This window comes from Podarcis bocagei (assembly GCF_964188305.1).
Source record: "Podarcis bocagei genome assembly, chromosome: 9".
NCBI lineage: Eukaryota > Metazoa > Chordata > Lepidosauria > Squamata > Lacertidae > Podarcis > Podarcis bocagei.
This window is the reverse complement of record NC_138134.1, coordinates 59,829,113-59,846,693: the sequence shown is the minus strand read 5'-3', so window position 1 is coordinate 59,846,693 and position 17,581 is coordinate 59,829,113. Positions and strand designations below refer to the sequence as shown.

The 17,581-nt window shown below is 42.6% G+C and overlaps 1 protein-coding gene across 6 annotated transcripts in view; it reads left to right on the top strand.

The window, feature by feature from the left end:
* The window catches only part of RAP1GDS1 (Rap1 GTPase-GDP dissociation stimulator 1), a 92,451-nt gene that overhangs the window by 36,213 nt on the left and 38,657 nt on the right, over window positions 1-17,581 (top strand). For 4 of the 6 annotated variants that reach the window (XM_081207102.1, XM_081207101.1, XM_081207100.1 and 1 more), the window contains exons 3-4: window positions 12,098-12,220; window positions 15,243-15,368. In XM_081207102.1, coding sequence (XP_081063228.1) covers window positions 12,098-12,220; window positions 15,243-15,368 — 249 coding nt within the window. Of the gene's footprint in view, window positions 1-12,097; window positions 12,282-15,242; window positions 15,369-17,581 lie in introns of those variants that run through there. The other 2 variants (XM_081207104.1, XM_081207105.1) reach the window with 2 other exon arrangements.

Below are 17,581 nucleotides of genomic sequence, written 5' to 3'. Positions count from 1 at the left end.
GGTAGGGCTGACTGTGACAGCTGTGGGCAGGCGTCTGTCTCTCACTCTCAAACGCACATGCTCAACTTCAAATGAACTAGGATGTGTGTGTGTGCGTGCGCGTGCGTGTGTGTCTTAACAGGGTGAGAAAGAGAGCTTGCATTGGCAGAGCCTGCAAAATATGACATGCCGGGTGCGGGGAATTAACAGATTTAGTTGAAATGGGTGCTAGATCTTTCTAACTATTCAAAAAGGCTCTGCTCGGTTTTATTATTGTATTTACTGCATTTAATACCCCATGTTTTTGATTCTGAAGGTTTAAAATAGCAAAACAGTAAAGAACAATACACTATAAAGTAAAATGCAGAAATAAAAATGGTATAAACTCTGGTTTTAAAAGACAGCACAGCACCGGGGGGGGGGGGGGAGAGAGAGAGAGAGAGAGAGAGAGAGAGAGAGAGACCAGCAACTGATCCTTAAACATCTGTACCAGAATCCGTTTTTAAACAATCAAGATTTTACCACTCACCAGAAAACAAGTGATGATTGAGCCACATTAAGGTTGTTGTTTTTTGCTTCAGTGTACACCAGGCAGGCACCACAAATAACCCAGAGATTCATTTTAAATAAAAGGACACATTCTACTCATGTAAAAAACATGCTGATTCCCGGAGCATCTGCGGGCCGGATTGAGAAGGTGATTGGGCCGCATCCGGCCCCTGGGCCTTAGGTTGCCTACCCCTGCCATAAGCAGGTGAGTGTGTAGTGTTCTCTCCTCTCCCCAGCCCCCATTAGTTTCCTCTTTCCCCACCATTATTGACTCTGAAACAGGAGATTTGTGTGAACTTAAGATGTCAAAACCCACAGTGCAGGGTCAGGTGTACTTATATTGATCAGTGAGGAATCCAAGCAGCCTCTGAGAGAAAGCAAACGAAGCATTGGCATAGAACTCTCTGGAAGAAGTGAAATACAGAGATTTTATGTGCTTGTGAAAACCTTCATAAGTGCCATCTTGTGATCTTGCATTTGTAATGCAGATTACAGTTTAGTTTTGAAGAATGAGTTCCCTTTGTGTTTAAACTTGTAAGGTTATGTGTGTCTTTTTTAACAAAGAAAGAAGATTGAGTACAAATTTGTGACATTGACAGTAGATGTGTGTTTCATCTTTTTGTGCTTTGGACTATTCTCCCCACATCCCCAGTTTAGCTATCTTATGTTCAGTGTTTCTGGGTGTGCTACAAGTAGTCTTGCAGTCATGTTTTTTACCAAACATTGATATGTTTTGTTGTGTTATCTGAAATTAGTTTGTATCTATCATCATCATCTGTTGGTTGCTATTGTGTTTTAATGTTGTATTTAGGTATATATTGTATATGATGTATATTCTTTTTGGGTGGTTGATATTACCATGTTGGTTAAAACGACAGCAAAAATAAACAAAACAAAATGAAGCAATATCACACGGCATCTGAATCTCTGAGCTTTGAGAGACAGGGTTCTCCAGGGTTCAGCTTCCTTAGAATGAAGGAAGACTGTGGTGTCTTTAGGATATATGGTTTTATTTACATATATACACAACCTGAGCATAGGATGGAAGGGCTCACAGCATTAACACCCCAAAAGCTCTTACTCCTCCATTCATCACAGCTTTAGAATCCAGTACAGAGCAGTTTCTGACTCCAGTTTCCTGTTCTCACACACTACTCTGATTATTGTTCTCCTAAGTAGCAGGTACATGAGGCCGTGGGTCAGGGAAAGGCAGATAGCAGGACCTGCACCCATTGCAAGGGAAGAGGCTTCCAGCATGATCCATTGTTGCTGTCCCCTGGGTCATAGCTTTCAGGCACCTTCCTTACCATCTGTCATGGTCACTTTACTACATTTGTCTTTTACTACAGCGGAGGGAAGAAGATCCCTTCCATGAAATCCATTCTGGGTACAAATGCTCCTTCACTTCGTATTAAGTTACCTGGGGAGTGGAGTTGGGTCTCTTTACATAGTGGGCATCCAATAAAAAGCCACGGAAAAGCAATTTAAACCTTTGTTCTCTGTGCTTGTTCTTATTTCACTTTTGGTCATGCTATGGTAAAGACTCCACCCTTGAGTTTCAGACCCTGAAACCTTCCTATAATGTCAGAATGGGTTGTGGCAGGGTAAGTGTTCAGATTAATTTTTTATTTTTATTTTTAGATTGAGTTTTGAGTTAGAAAGAAAAGCAGGCAAAGCACATACAGTGGTACCTCGGTTTACAGACACTTCAGGTTACAGACACTTCAGGTAACAGATTCCGCTAACCCAGAAATAGTACCTCAGGTTAAGAACTTTGCCTCAGGATGAGAACAGAAATCGTGTGGCAGCAGCACGGCAGCAGCAGGAGGCCCCATTAGCTAAAGTGGTACCTCAGGTTAAGAACAGTTTCAGGTTAAGAACGGACCTCCAGAACGAATTAAGTTCTTAACCCGATGGGGAAGTGCCTTTGTGAATTCTTCAACCTGTAGTTCCAGGTTCAAATGTGCCCATATCCTCAACATTCAATATGGGGTGTTCCTCTTTCTTCCTTCCTTCCACCCCTGCCCACACAGACACTTCTGAAGTCTGCCATTTTACATAGTATTAAGGAGTTTATGTTGCAGTAATGAAATGAAATGCAGTATTAATTTCTCCATTAAAATGAGTCTTGCATCCAGCTCTTGAGGGATATTTATTGCACCCCAAGACTTGGTGTTTCGTATAAAACTTCAACAGTACCTACTGGGAAGGGGTAGTACATTGGAGTAAGAACTAATGCTACTCCTCCTAATTGACAACCACTAAATAGGCATGGCTGCCTATCTGAAATGCCAATACACTGAATGGCATTATTACTCTTTTTTCCTCAATATTTAATACGGTTTTAGTGATAATTATGCGTGTAGTTAAACATTGCTGCTAGAATACAGTGTGTTAAAGAAAATGAGCATGGTCTGAAGAAAGGTCTGTATGTTTTGTGAGTTGCCCTCTTCCAAGTTGGGGAATAGTCCCTACTTTCAGTGAGCAATGCTATGCACCCACATCTGAGGCCCCCTATGCCCCTATGACTCACTGGATTATAGCAGAGGTTTAACAGAACCTTCTTATAGCCAGTAGTGTACAAATGGAAACAGTAAATAGGAAATAGAATAGCTGGCTCTTTCAAGCAACTTACATTTTCAGATACAATCTTACACAGATGTGTTTCCTTCATGTTCTTTATAGGCTGGGGGGGGATTCAAAAGGATAAAATGTGGATGGGTCAGTTATCTTATCACGTTGTCGTCATCATTGCATACTTCCCTCATTTTTATGCTAGGTCACAGGTCTCCTTTTTCTGCACAGCCCCCCACCCGCCCCAGTTGCTAAAAGAGCAAGATGAATGTGTTACATCGTGTTGCATGCGGCTGATCATAACTTTTTTATACATTCGTCCTCTTCTCCTTTGATAAGTGCATGTGGGAGGGACGTGATGAAGCCAAGATAATTTTCTGCAGCATTTGCTATAGATTTGGAATACCTTTGCAATTATGGTGCATACTTACTTTCCCCTTTAAAGGGATAAATTACACATATTGCTGGGTTAATAAAATTGGGCTGGGCGGGGGAGGGAACTTGGGTATGAATGACTCAATTTTAAGGTGGATGCTGTATCCTCTGGCTACATCAGTGCTAGCATTTTTACAATAGGCATAGCACAGCCAGAGCAGTGGTAGAAATGACACTTAACACTGGCATGTCACAATGTTGCTGCTGTTTACAAAGCATTTGTCGAGGATGGAACTGGAATAAAAGCAGTTTCCTCACATGGTGTACAGGGGTGACTAATCTGTGACTGCCCCCTCCGACTAATCTATGACCATCATCATCCCTGACCATTGGACAATCTGGCTGCAGTTGATGAGAGTCCAGGAAGATCTGGAGGACACCAGGTTAGGCACCAGGTTAGGTATACAGCCTTGTATATAACTACTCACTAGAATTCCATGCAACTGAGTGAGCAGGCAGGTGGAGAAAGGCCAAATTTCCCTGCCCCCCATATCTCAGTCTACTGACTGCAAGTGAAAGGAAGCATCTTTTCTGTGGCCACCAAGGAAACGTGTTGGCTGATGAGGAATGGTAGGCTAGTTAATTTAAAAAGCGAAACAAAACAGGTAGTAATTTTTTTGGCTATGTGTATAAGGTTGATTATAATCCAGTTGTCTTCACCAGTTTTCTGTCTAGGTACTGGCAATGCCCAGATGTGCTTAGCTTCAGAGATGGCACTACATATTTAACCTTCAGAGCAGGAGTGGGAAACCTTTGGCCCACCAGATGTTGCCCTAGCAAGCATGGCCAGTAGCCAGGGATGGTAAAAAATGTGCAATATCTATCTAGAGTGCCAAAAGTTCCCCCATACCTGCATTAGAGCATTCTTCGGAAATTAGATTTTCAAGAAAGTAATCATAACCTATAAGTAGTAGGGATAAGGAGACTCCTGAGAGAGAATCAAATGACAGTAGACAACTAGATTTAGTATTTTGCCATCTTGGCTTAGATGTAAAAATGTATTTAGTGGTTATTCTAAATAATGCATGTTTGAAAGTTTGGAGTAAGTGTCATTTCCTACATTGCCATTGTACCTAGATTCTTTGCAGCCAAACCAAATATTCTAGAAATGAAGACTCAAGAGTTTTTGAGGCCAAATATCATGCTCCACATTGTCAAAGAAGTAGTTCTGGAATTCTCTTTGTTAGTGTGTGTGTGTGTGTGTGTGTGTGTGTGTGTGTGTACACAAGCACATGTATGCGTTTATTTTAAACAACTCCTTCACCTGAATAGGAGTCTGTAGCCCTTTCCATAGGCTTGCCAAGTTTCAAATCAGCCTTTTCATGGGTGGAAAGCCAAAGGACACTTATTAATAAGAAAGCACCCAATCACTCAAGGCTTCACAAAGGAGAAAAACGCAGAGAGACTTTGAGCAACAGTTCTCCATTGTTGGTATTTTGGGTTCACAAGTTTGGTTACATAAAAGCAGGCACATGGGTGAAAATCAGCAGGCAGTGTTGCTCATCAGGTCAGATTGCATTATGCTGATGAACCCCTCTGGACTAGCAGTCTGAGTCAATGTTTACAGCAGTGGCTAGAAGGCAGAAATGTCCATCATTATTCCAGATTTCCCTCATTGACTTGCCCCATCAGATTTTAGAGGAAGAATAATGGGTCTTGAATGCCCCCCGTCTCTCCTCTGGTTCTAGCTAAACTGGAAATGTTTCAGCCGGTTGCTGCAGGGATGAGATATGGTAAGGATTAGGCTACTGCACTCAGTATGAACTTAATAAAAAAGCAGCGCTGATAATCCTAGCAAGAAGTTGCTTAAAAGTTGTCAGACACTTACAAATTGGGCGTTGCATTAGCAGGGGCAGCAACAATATTAATCTATAGCAAAGGGCTGCTAAACTGGTCTTCATTGCCTGTCAAAGGGGAAATAGAAAAAGGCCACTCTTCACATTAGTAAAAACATATTTAATAGCGCACACACACCCCACACAGAGCATTTGTAAGCTGTTGCAAGACATTCTGGCTGGAGTCTTAGCCTCCAGCACTTATCAGTCATTTGTCAGCAGATAGATGTTTGCAGAGAATAGCACCATGATTATTTTCAGGCTATTTCTAGCACCCTTCTGGGAGAAGAGCTGTAGTAGAGCATCTGCTTTTTGTGCTACAGATCCCAATCTCAGTTCCCAGTATCTTCAGGTGGGGCTAGGATGGTTGTCTGCCTGAAACTATGGAGAGCTGTCTAGATAGGACCAGCTGCTGAGCTAGATAGACCAGCATTCTTACTGTGTCCCAACATTATCTCCATAGACAGGTGCCCATACCATATGACGATATTCCCAGTTCATAAACACAAATAACTAATATTTTGAAGTGTTGCACCTATAGCCTTACAGCAAGTTTCTAAGGCAGGGCTATCTGCTTCCCCATATTGCTGGTGGACCGAGGGGGACTGAGGCTGCGAGCTCATGGGTTGCCTAAGGCTACCCACTGAATTTGTGGCAAATAGATTAGAACAGGAGCTTCAGCCAGTTCTTGGACTAGCTCTTGCTAGTTCATCTGTCGCACAGGATACATCAAGGTCCAACTAGGCACAACTCTGGAGGCCTTTACAATGGTGGTAAAGTGGACAACCCGAAGGTCTGCGCTACAGCACGCACCAGCACCAGTCTGTTGTAAAGTGTTTGTTTTGACCTATAAAGCCTCAGATCAGCTTGGGACCACAATACCTCAAGGAGCACCTCTCTCCGTGTGAATTGATCTGGACTGTAAGATCGTCCTTTGAGGCACTTTTTCATGTGCTGCCTCCATGAGAGGTACGGAGAGTGGGAACATGAGAACAGGGCCTTTTCTGCAGTGGCTTCCTGTTTGTGGAATGCATTTAGGCGCCATGCAGAAGCGTTCCTCTACAACCTTATAAATGTGTTGTGGGAGGCAGGATAATTGGTTTGTTTTCAGGTTATTATTATTCTGTATTGCGTGTTTTTAATATTGTAATGTTATGTTGTGCACTGCCCTGAAATCTATGGATGAAGGGCAGTATACAAATTAAACAAACAAGCAAGCAAGCAAATAACAATTGTAATCCAGAACATCTGGAAGGCCCAAGGTTGGGGAAGGCCGCATTTCTTCCCAGGTCTTGTTTTGTTACTACTCTTGGTTCCTTGGTCTTCCTGCCCCTATACTGTGTGACTCAGCCTCTGTAACACAGAGCTCATTTTGTCAGGCGGTGCTCCTGTTTCATTTCACATTCCCAAACCACCTCACCTCACCCAGGTCCCTACGAGATTTGGTTCCAGTCTGCCTTCTGCCACACAAAACGTCACCATGGTTCATATATTTTTATTTGTTAAAGCCTGTTCCTTATGGCTTCAGACCTCCATTGCGGCATGACCTTGGCCCGTGTGTTTTTCAAATCTGCAAGTGAAGAATAAGAAGCAATGTTTTTAAATATTTCAGCGGTTAAATAAGGACTATTTAAGCGCCTGAGGGCACTGCCTCTAAAACACAGCTGATCCTGTCATGTTTCTCTTTCCCTGTCCTTCTCCTCTCTCCACCCGCCAGCATTGTTCCCATTTCCATTTCCAGTTGCTTCTGCTGTGAGAATACTCATTTCTGGAGAATATTCATTCATTCTCCCTGCTATGTATTTTCCTTTCTGTGTGAGGGATAGAGGTGGGGATGAACCCATTGAGCCTCCCTCCTCATGTAGGTCCACATTGCAGTGGCATAGTGGTTTGGGGTTGTCTGGGATCAAATACCTGTTCCTATTTCTGCAGAAGGGTCCCTGTCTACAGTGTCCTAGAACCACTCAACCTGCATGAAAGGGGAGTTTTATAGCTACTGTATGCTCCCATTGCTCTGTCCCAGCTTCTGCCAACCTAGCAGTTTGAAAGCATACCAGTGCAAGTAGATGAAGAAGAAGAAGAAGGGGAGGAGGAGGAGGAGTTTGGATTTGATATCCCGCTTTATCACTACCCGAAGGAGTCTCAAAGCGGCTAACATTCTCCTTTCCCTTCCTCCCCCACGACAAACACTCTGTGAGGTGAGTGGGGCTGAGAGACTTCAATGAAGTGTAACTAGCCCAAGGTCACCCAGCAGCTGCATGTGGAGGAGCGAAGACGCAAACCCGGTTCACCAGATTACAAGTCTACTGCTCTTAACCACTACACCACACTGGTGCAATGGGAAGGTAAACGGCATTTCCGTGCACTCTGGCACAGTGTCCCGTTGCGCCAGAAGCAGTTTAGTCATCCTCGCCACATGACCACATGAAAGCTGTGGACAAACGCCGGCTCCCTCAGCCTGAAGCAAGATGAGCACCACACCCCATAGTCTCCTTTGACTGGACTTAACCGTCCTGGAGTCCTTTACCCAGAGCTAAACATATAGGAACACTGAAAACACAAGGTGCTTCAGTTTCAAGAGAATGGTGTGCAAGTTCCGTTACATAAAACAGAACGTAAAGGTAAAGGGACCCCTGACCATTAGGTCCAGTCGTGGCCGACTTTGGGGTTGCGGCGCTCATCTCACTTTATTGGCCAAGGGAGCCAGCATACAGCTTCCGGGTCATGTGGCCAGCATGACTAAACCGCTTCTGGCAAACCAGAGCAGCGCACGGAAATGCCGTTTACCTTCCCGCTGGAGCGGTACCTATTTATCTACTTACACTTTGACATGCTTTCAAACTGCTAGGTTGGCAGGAAAACAGAACTTACATCACTCTAAAAAGAGATATTGAAGCACTCAAAATCATTTGCCCATGTATGTGCACTAGCTAAAGGGCAACACCTGGAGATCTGCACTGATCCTTGCAATGTATCTCTAATCATTAGTATATTATTGTATAATCTTAGAGGGGCGTGCCTGTGATAGTCATGGTGAGACCCTGCACTTCCTAATTTGCTACTACACGACTGGCAAGGAACCTGCTGCACTCAAGGAGGTTTTATGCAGGAAGATCTGGGTTCTAAATCCCTCAGGAAGCCTACACAGCAGCAACAACAACAGCAACAGGCTTCCTTCTTCAGAAGTTCAAAAAGGTTCTCTACCACCTTGTGGGTCTGCACAGACCAAAATAATGGTACTGACGAGTTTGTCCCATACTGTTATGTCTGTGTGTGTTTTTCATGAAGGTTTGCCATGTTTCAGATTTAGTGTGTGAGTGTAAAAAGCTGTGCAGGACCCACATAGCTGAAGCTTCCCACTTCAGCAGCTGTCAGATGATCTTTACTGGAAGAAATAAGTCTGCCAAAATGTTGGTTTTCTTTGCCTGCCCTCTTATTCTAAGAGGAGGAGATCTGGCATTCCATTTTCTTTTAGAAGTCCTTTTGAGTCTGAGTCATTCTGTCTTACTGGTGTTTGCTGATCTCAGTCAAATAAATCAGAGCATCCCTGCTGCACAAAACTAACCTGAGGCAACAGTTTAATTTTATTTTCTTCGCTGCTTTTCAGGATACATTCTATACCATTGACTTAATTTGCACAGTTAACAAGTCCGTCAAACCGTGGGTGATAAAAAGCAAGTCAATACTGTGTTAAGGTTCTCAGTGGTGCAGTGGGTGGGATCATATTATTGCATCTTGCATGCTAATTGTAAGTAATAGGGTAGGGACCAGATTGTACAGACAATCCCTACAGTATGGGAATCACTCATCTGTTCCTCATATTGAAAAGAATAGGAGTTGCACAAGGCAACTGTCTGCAGAGAAACTCCCAGTAGATTGTGTCCAGTAAATTCCTCTTAATGAAATGGGGGGCAATACAAGGCACAAAACCCTGTAACTTCTTGTAGTTCAGACACTGAAATTTAAAGCACCCATTTCTCTCTGATATGTAAGAACTCATTGTGGCAAATATTTGCATGTGTTTTCTCTCTTGTTTATTACTGTAAATTTTATATTTCTAGACCTTCTTTGAAAAAGCCCATTATTTCTTCACTACAGTGGTACCTCGGGTTAAGAACTTAATTCATTCTGGAGGTCTGTTCTTAACCTGAGGTACCACTTTAGCTAATGGGGCCTCCCGCTACTGCCACATGATTTCTGTTCCCATCCTGAAGCAAAGTTCTTAACCCGAGGTACTATTTCTGCGTTAGCAGAGACTGTAACCTTAAGCGTCTGTAACCCGAGGTACCACTGTAGTGAAGTTGGCATCAGTTCAGTGAATGTGGGTATATATGTGGTCAATGTGCATAATAACTGGCCATTGTGCACATTTACTAGGCATCACACAGAATGTGCACCTAATCTGTCTGTGAAGAGGGAATTGTTTGAGATTATGCATAATGACCAGAGAATATATAAAATTCATTGTCTTCGCACGTTCCCCAAGGCCTGCTGAATATTATGTATACTGACTGGGAAATGTACACAATTGCTCTTGATTGACAGATTATGTGCACATTCTCTATGATTCCTGGTGAATGTGCACAATAACTGCTTACTATGTTTAAGTTACATTACCCCCTAACACAGAGAACAAGGTGTGTGCTGTGCAGAAGATGCCAAGGTGTGAGAAGAGAGATGGAGAGCTATGGTAGAATCTGCTGTGACCCTGTTTATGCAAAAACAATACCCTGTGTGCTGGGCTTGCTGTGGGGGGGGGGTGTCCCAGGAGCAAAACACAACTAAGGCTGCATGCTCTCCTGTAAGTAAGCCTTGCTGAATGTAGTTGGACTGCTGGGTGGAGAGAGAAGCTGCTTTTTACCTCTATCATGATTACAAAATGTCTGTGTCTTATTTTTAAAAAAATCAGAATATTCAGCATATGTCTGAGCCTAAGGCTATTTAACATATTGGGGCTATGTTATTCTGAAAGTAGATGAAATAAGACACCACACGTAGCCTTTGAGCTTTGCTCTTTACCTGCATCCTCAGAATTCTGAAGATGGGAATCTGACCTACCTCATCTCAGTGGCTGGAATGGTGGATTTAAAAGCAGAACATTTGCATTACTACTCAGTTCTGAATCTCACTCAATAGCCTTGGGGAAATTCATCATGTACCTTACCTCACAGAGGTTTTGTGTAAGTAAAGCACCCCTTTGAGAATCTAGGAGGAAGTGCAGGAAGTTACTATACCTGAGTAAAACCAATCTAAGACAACTTGAACCCGCAGTTACTGTTACCCATTGAACCACAACTCCCCTGATGGCTCTGTCAGGACTTTTCCCTAGCTTCTAGTTTTGTCCTGTCTTTCTCCTTTTATTTGCACAATAGGAATACCCATCTGTTTTTCTACTACTTATACCAGGTTATTTGGTTACCAGTAGGTCACTGAAATCCACAGGAGTGCTGCTTCTTTGAGTTCCAGTGATACCAGAGGTCTCTTCCACGGTAAATCAGCACAGCGCATTCAGTGTGGCTGCCCCTGTTTGATTGACCAGCATTTTTGTCCAGATACGATGAGTGTCCACTATCTGCATTTTCTGGGGAAAATTGAAGACTGTTTTGTTCCATCAGAGCTTCCCAGGTTGAGGAACAGGTCTCTTCCGTGGGCATCCATTTTGAATTGTTTTAAAATTCATCGCTTGCTATTCTTTGGTGCTGTTTTTAACTGTTATTTAGTTATATTTTGTGCATATATATGTGGAAGGTGATTTAACACCACCACATTTGTCCTGCAATAATAACTATAAATGATTTAAAAGCTTCCTCTGCTCGCTAGGCCCTGCTGGATGTCATGGTGCTCCTTATAGGGTAGCAACCATAGATCTATGGTAAAGCACATTATTTGTGTGCCACAAGTTCCAGGTTCAGTCCTTGGCATTTCCAGGTAAAAAAACATCAGGTAGTAGGTGGTGGGAGAGACCTCTGCCTAAGACCCTGGAGAAGCAGCCGCCCTTGTAGACAATGCAGGGCTGAATAGTCCGATGACTTGGTATGTTAGGACAGCCTCCTTATGTAAACGAAAAGGCAGTTCTCAAATAGCAGTGCATCATTGAAACATCTGCGTCTTTGGGTATCACAAGAAGAACCTGCTGGATCAGGCCAGTGGCCCATCTGTTCCAGGATCTCGTTCTCAGAATGGTTGACTTGGATGCCCATGTGATGCCTGCAAGCAGGACCTACATAAGTGCAGCAACACTGTCTCTTCCTCTGGTTTCCAGCAGCTGATACTCAGGCCCATACTGCCTTGGACAGTGGAGGTGGAACATAGCCACCAGGGTTAGTAGCCATTGATAGCCTCATCCTCTATTAATTTGCCCAATTTTCAAGCCATCTAAGTTGGAGGCCATCCCAGTTTGCAGAAGCAAATTCCATAGTTCAGCTACACACTGTGTGAAGAAGTCTATCCTTTTTTCTTCCCTGAATTATCCAGCTTCCTTGGACATCCTCAAGTTTTCTAGTGTTATGAGAGTAGGAGAAAAAGCTTTCTCCACGCCTTGCAGAATTTTATACAGCTCTGTAATGCCACCTAGCCTTCTCTCCAAACCAAAGGCACAAAGGGTCATTCTTTGGTTTTGGTGTCAAGATTTGGAATTTTGTTTTAGGTGTGAAGCTTTCAATACATTTCCATTAACCCGCTACTTACCACTCAATTCTGTTTTGCGTATATTCCTCTCTTTTCAGATACAGAGACAAGTGAAAAAATCCAGAAAAGTGGGATCCTCCAAGTGTTTGCAAGTCTGTTGACTCCGCAGTCCTCCTGCAATGCAAAAATAGCTAACGTCATAGCAGAAGTAGCCAAAAATGGTGAGGTTTTCCACAAGGCCTTTTCTCCTGGAACATCTTCAGTTTTGCAGCTCACTTGTCAGTATGTTTTACTTCATTTATGTTTTCATTTTATAGAATAGATGCTTTTCATTTCTCTCTTCTTTCCCTTCCACTGCACTCTTTTTTTTGTTCTGTTCTGCCTTGATAATATATTAGTTCTTAGTCATCCATTTGCCAGATACATCAAAGCACTTCAGAGTTGCAATTATTTTATAATGCTAACTGTTGTGAAAAACCCGCGATGTGTTTTTTTTATTAGGCAAAGCTAAATGACAAGACTTTCACAGTTGCAGGTGTGACTGCAGGCACATTTGTGCATGTCTGGTGAACTTTATTTTAACACCATATGTTGTATTAATACACTAATTTGGCATTCATTTTCAACTTATTCATATATACATTTATCTCCACTCCAAGAAGCCACTTGTCATAAAAGCCTATTGCTGTTTTGCCAAGCCTTTAATTTTCCCCAAAAGGTCTGCTAGGGTCATTCCAATATCACAAGTGTATACTGTAAAAGAAGACATGAGTGAAGCTGTCGTTGCTGGGATTTTCAGAAGGGCCTAGCATGCTGATCCCAAACATCTCATGATGCTGTCTCTTAAGCTGCTGCAAGCTCCTGTTATTCTCCCTAGGCTGCTCTGACTTTTGCGCTGAGCACTAGCACAAATCTCATAGGAGATGGTTGGAAATGAAACAAGTCTAATGTTGCTCTGGTAACTTGCAGAGATTTGAATGTACAGCTCATTTCAGGATGCCTTATCATTGCTTGAGGTTCCACAAAGTGATGCCTCTCTTCCTTTCCCATGAATTAGCAGGTTGTAATGGACTGGGCAGCAGAGGCAGTTTGAAATATTGCTCTTGAGGAGATGTGATGGAAGGGAAATAATTACTCGTGGTTTGTTGTTGTTGTTTTGAAGATTCTTGTTTGGAAACCAAACCAGTCAGTTTCCACCCTGTACTCAAGACTGTGGTTCTGAAATTCCAGTCCTCCTTTTTAACTGAATGCATCATGTCTAAATTGCCACAGCTTCCCAGAACAAATCGCCCTGCAAGGAGACAGCAATTTATTAACTATGTATTCAAAGCTGCCAAAGGCCACATTCAGCTCCCGTGACTCATTTTAGCAGGTGCTGCACATTGGCACATGCACATTTTTCCCCCCAGTTCTAAATTATTCAGACCTTTTTTTTACAAAGACAAAAGTTGTATGATAGCAAACATCCATATATTCCAAAGCACAAGCCCAGCCTCAAAATTAGCTACTTATTCAGAGTGGATGGCCATTGCCTCTAGGTGAGCATTAAAGTGAAGAAGCACGTGCTGCCGTTTTGTTTGCAGCACCAAAGTGCCCTCTTCATGGCACAAGTCTGGACAATAGAACTGTAGAGTTGGAAGGCACACTGAGGGTCATCTAGTCCAACCTCCTGCAATGCAGGGATCTCAACTAAATCATCCATTACAGATGGCCATCCAACCTCTGCTTAAAAACCTTCCATGGAAGGACTCCACCACCTCTCATGGGAGTCCATTCCATTGTTGAACAGATCCTACCATCAGAGAGTTCTTCCTGATGTTCAGTCAGAATCTCTTCTTTTAACTTGAAGCCGTTGGTTCAGGTCCTACCCTCTGGAGCAGGAGAAACAACCTTGCCCCATCTTCCATGTGGCAGCCCTTTAGATATCTAAAGATGGCTATCATCTCTCCCTCTCAGTCTCCTCTTTTCCAGGCTAAACATACCCAGGCTTTACAATCTTGGTTGCCCTCCTCTGCGCATGTTCCAGCTTCTTAAATCGTGGTGCCCAGAACTGTCACATCCATACCATATATTTACAGCACATGGCTTCTCTCCCCCGCCCCCCCCAAAAACCATAGCAAACCTCAATTCCCACAATTCTTTGGGGTGGAAAGTGAGAACCATGTGCTGTAAATGTAGTGTGGATATGCAGAACTGCTGAAGCGTGGACCACCTGGGCCACAACAGTGTCACTGCTGCTGCCGACTGCCTGCTCTTTTCTTGCAGAAGGACCAGCTACTAGAAGTAGGGCTCCCAGTTGCCAGAAACAATGTGTGGTGACTTCATTCCTGTGAAGGTTGCTCTCCACACTTTTATGTGGTCACATACATACAGTACTTGTAAAGCACATTGATTACGTAACCAAAAAAATAATAATCATTACAGCGGTGCTGCAAGGATTACAAGTAGATAATACATGTGAAGTGCATTGAACACTTGAAGGTACTGTACTAAGTATTAATATTATTTCTCCCATTGCTTTTTGTTTTGTAAAAGGAACACCGAATGACTTTCTAGAAGCCTGCCATGGTTAGGTGGGGAGACCCCAGGGTCTTTGTCTAAGTCCCTCCATCTAATCTCTTGGGTGAAATTGACTCTTATTACTACCTAGACCCCTGAAGAAGTATAATGTGCAGCCCACTCTCTGCTTTCAGCTATAGCTTTGAAAATTGCTTTAACTTTCCTCTGTGGTTTAATCAAGATCCTGTACAGAAGCTAGAGGTTTCCTTTGGACACAGGGATGCAGTAGCCTTTCTATCAGGTTTCCTTTAACTGGGTTTTATTTAGATCCTCTTTAGTGAATAGAAGTGGGCAGAAGAAAAGTTGCTGGTGCTTTCTTGCCTGTGTTTATTGCTCCCAGTATATGCTTGGTGTTTTAATGTTTAGGTTGTTTTTTTTTAATATAATGAAGGATATTTAAAATACTTCTTATTCTCACCAAAGGAATCTACAGCGGGCAGTCAATATGTAGAATTTGGAACATGCCCATAATTCCTGGGGTGCTTTTGTTGCTGCTGTTGGAACTAGATTGCTTTTTCGTCTGTACATAAATTAGTTCTCATACAGAGAAGCAGCTGCAGTGCTTCTGGTATGTGTGAATTTGGAAAGGAAAACATTCGCTGAAGGAAAAATGGCTCTCTTTAACAAGAAATAATCAATCCTCATCAACTAGCCTTTAATTAAACCTCTCTCTGTGGCTTGTAGAATTTATGAGGAACCCGTGTGTGGATGCTGGCTTGATTCCACCTCTAGTGCAGCTCTTAAACTGCAAAGACCAGGACGTGCTTCTTCAAACAGGACGTGCCTTGGGCAACATATGCTACGACAGCCGTAAGTGTTCAAATATCAGTGTTTTGTTTTTATTTTTTTTATTTTTGGTTATTAAAAAAAGACTGGTTCTTGTTGTTCATTTTTTTCTTGTTTTGTTGTCAGCAGTGCTGATTTCTGCAAGACATCTGTGGGTGCTGTCACAATTAAGCCTTGCTTGAATGACAGGCTGTCAAAAGTCCCATTTTTTAATAGAAGCAGCCAAATCATTGGCAAATATGGTGGGGTTTTGTGGACATAGGTAAAATCGCTTCTTCTTTTTCTTTTATTTTTCTTTTCCCCCCGCTGCTTCTTTTTTAAATAAATAAAAAACTGCAAAATCCTAATTTTGTTTCTGTAGCTAATGCTAATGGGGAAGATGTGCCGTTCTCCCCACCCCCCTCCCAACACTGATAATAAAGCTCACATTTAGATTCACATTTGGGTTCTCACTGATTACACATTTGGCATCACAAGTGAATTGCTGGCACCATTGTATAGTGCACCTGCATACTGGTAGTATGAATTAACAGTGTCTGGCATATAGACAGTCCTGCTTGGTAGCAGAAGGTTAGAGGAAATGGAAGGCCTGAAACAGTCAGGTCTATAAATCACAACCCTATATAGTTGACGCTTGGCTGTCCTCAGTATCCATCAGGTTGCAGCCCCCAACACACCAGTTGCATGTAGGCAACACATTTCGATAATCGCCTCACAATTTTCGCCGGCAGAATAGATTTCTACTGTTCAGATGACGCTATTCTTCCGACGTATGTTATAAATTGTAGATGTGCAACCTGCACAGCTATCCTGGGTGCTACATTTTGAAGTAAACCCTTCTGTTTAGAAGCCTGAAAATTTTAGTTTACTAGACAGACTGTAAATCAGAGTTGCGGAACCTGAGGCTCTTCAGACATTGCTACACTACAAATCACATTCAGGTAACTCATCAGGTGCGGTAGAGCAGCTGTGCTAGCTTCCCAGCAAGTGACTTGCTGTTGCTTGCTGGGAAGAAGAGGGGTAAGGCAGGCGGAGGGGGGTTCCCTGCTGGTGTATTTGCACTGTCTTGTCTCTTTCCCTGCCAGTAAGCACAGCAACCCACCTGCTGGGAAGTTAGCATAGCGGTTCCACCCCAAACAGCAAGTCACTTCTGCTCCCACCATCCATGATCGTTAGCCATGCTTGCTGGGGCTGATGGGACTTGATAGAACAACCATATCTGGATACCCATAGGTTTCCCACTCCTGCCTGCTGTAAATGCCACTCTTTAATAGTACCAGCTTTCCCATATAAGAGATTTAGTTTCCCCATATTAAAGGTAAGGATGCATTTATTATTATTATTACTATTATTATTACTATTATTATTATTATTATTATTATTATTATTTAGTTGTATATATTGATGTCTGCAAAAAGAAAATTGAAATCAAAACACAAACAGAAAACTCTGTTATATGTTACTATACGGTAATTGCCCCCTTTTCTAAACATGCTGCTTTTCACTAGCACACAGTAAGCAATATCAAAGTATCCTGGCCAAAAGAGAGAGAGTGACTGAGAGTTTCACTGGACGAGGATTATGAGAAGAATAAAAGTATACTTGCTAATGGAATATTGCTGATGGGATCATCATCATTTTGCTGTCAAAAGTTTTTATCTTTCCCCCTCTGAATTGATCGGTTTTCCCTTATTGGGCATGTTATTTTTGTAATTTTATTTTTTACTTTGCTTGATTTCTGACATGAAGTGTAGTGATTCAACTTCTACACCCATTTCTCAGTACATGTTATTAACAGTAATTTTTATTTTAGCATCAACAGCAGCATTGACGATGACTGCTGTTACCACTGGCTTACCATGTCAAGTCTGGAATTATTCTTGCATGGTGACTCAGATTTTCCATGTGGGATCCTAATTTGCTTATGTTTCTGTATGCTTTGACGTGGCAGTCAGTCCCTGCATTAGGTGTGTTGTGATGTGGTAGTCTCTTCCCCCATATAAATGTTGATGACGGTGAAGGACAAATAACAAGGGGAGAAGGAAGGAAACTTCAAGAGTCCAACAGAATCTTTGAAGCAATGGGATGGTTTATGAGGGAATTGGAACAGGCCTTAACATAGTATCTGCTTGCTTGCACCCTTCCAACCTAAGGGAGCAGTCTTGGGAATTGTGACGCATCAGAATGACAATTCTCAGTTTAGATGTCCAACTGCTGACTCAGTTTTCAGCTTCATT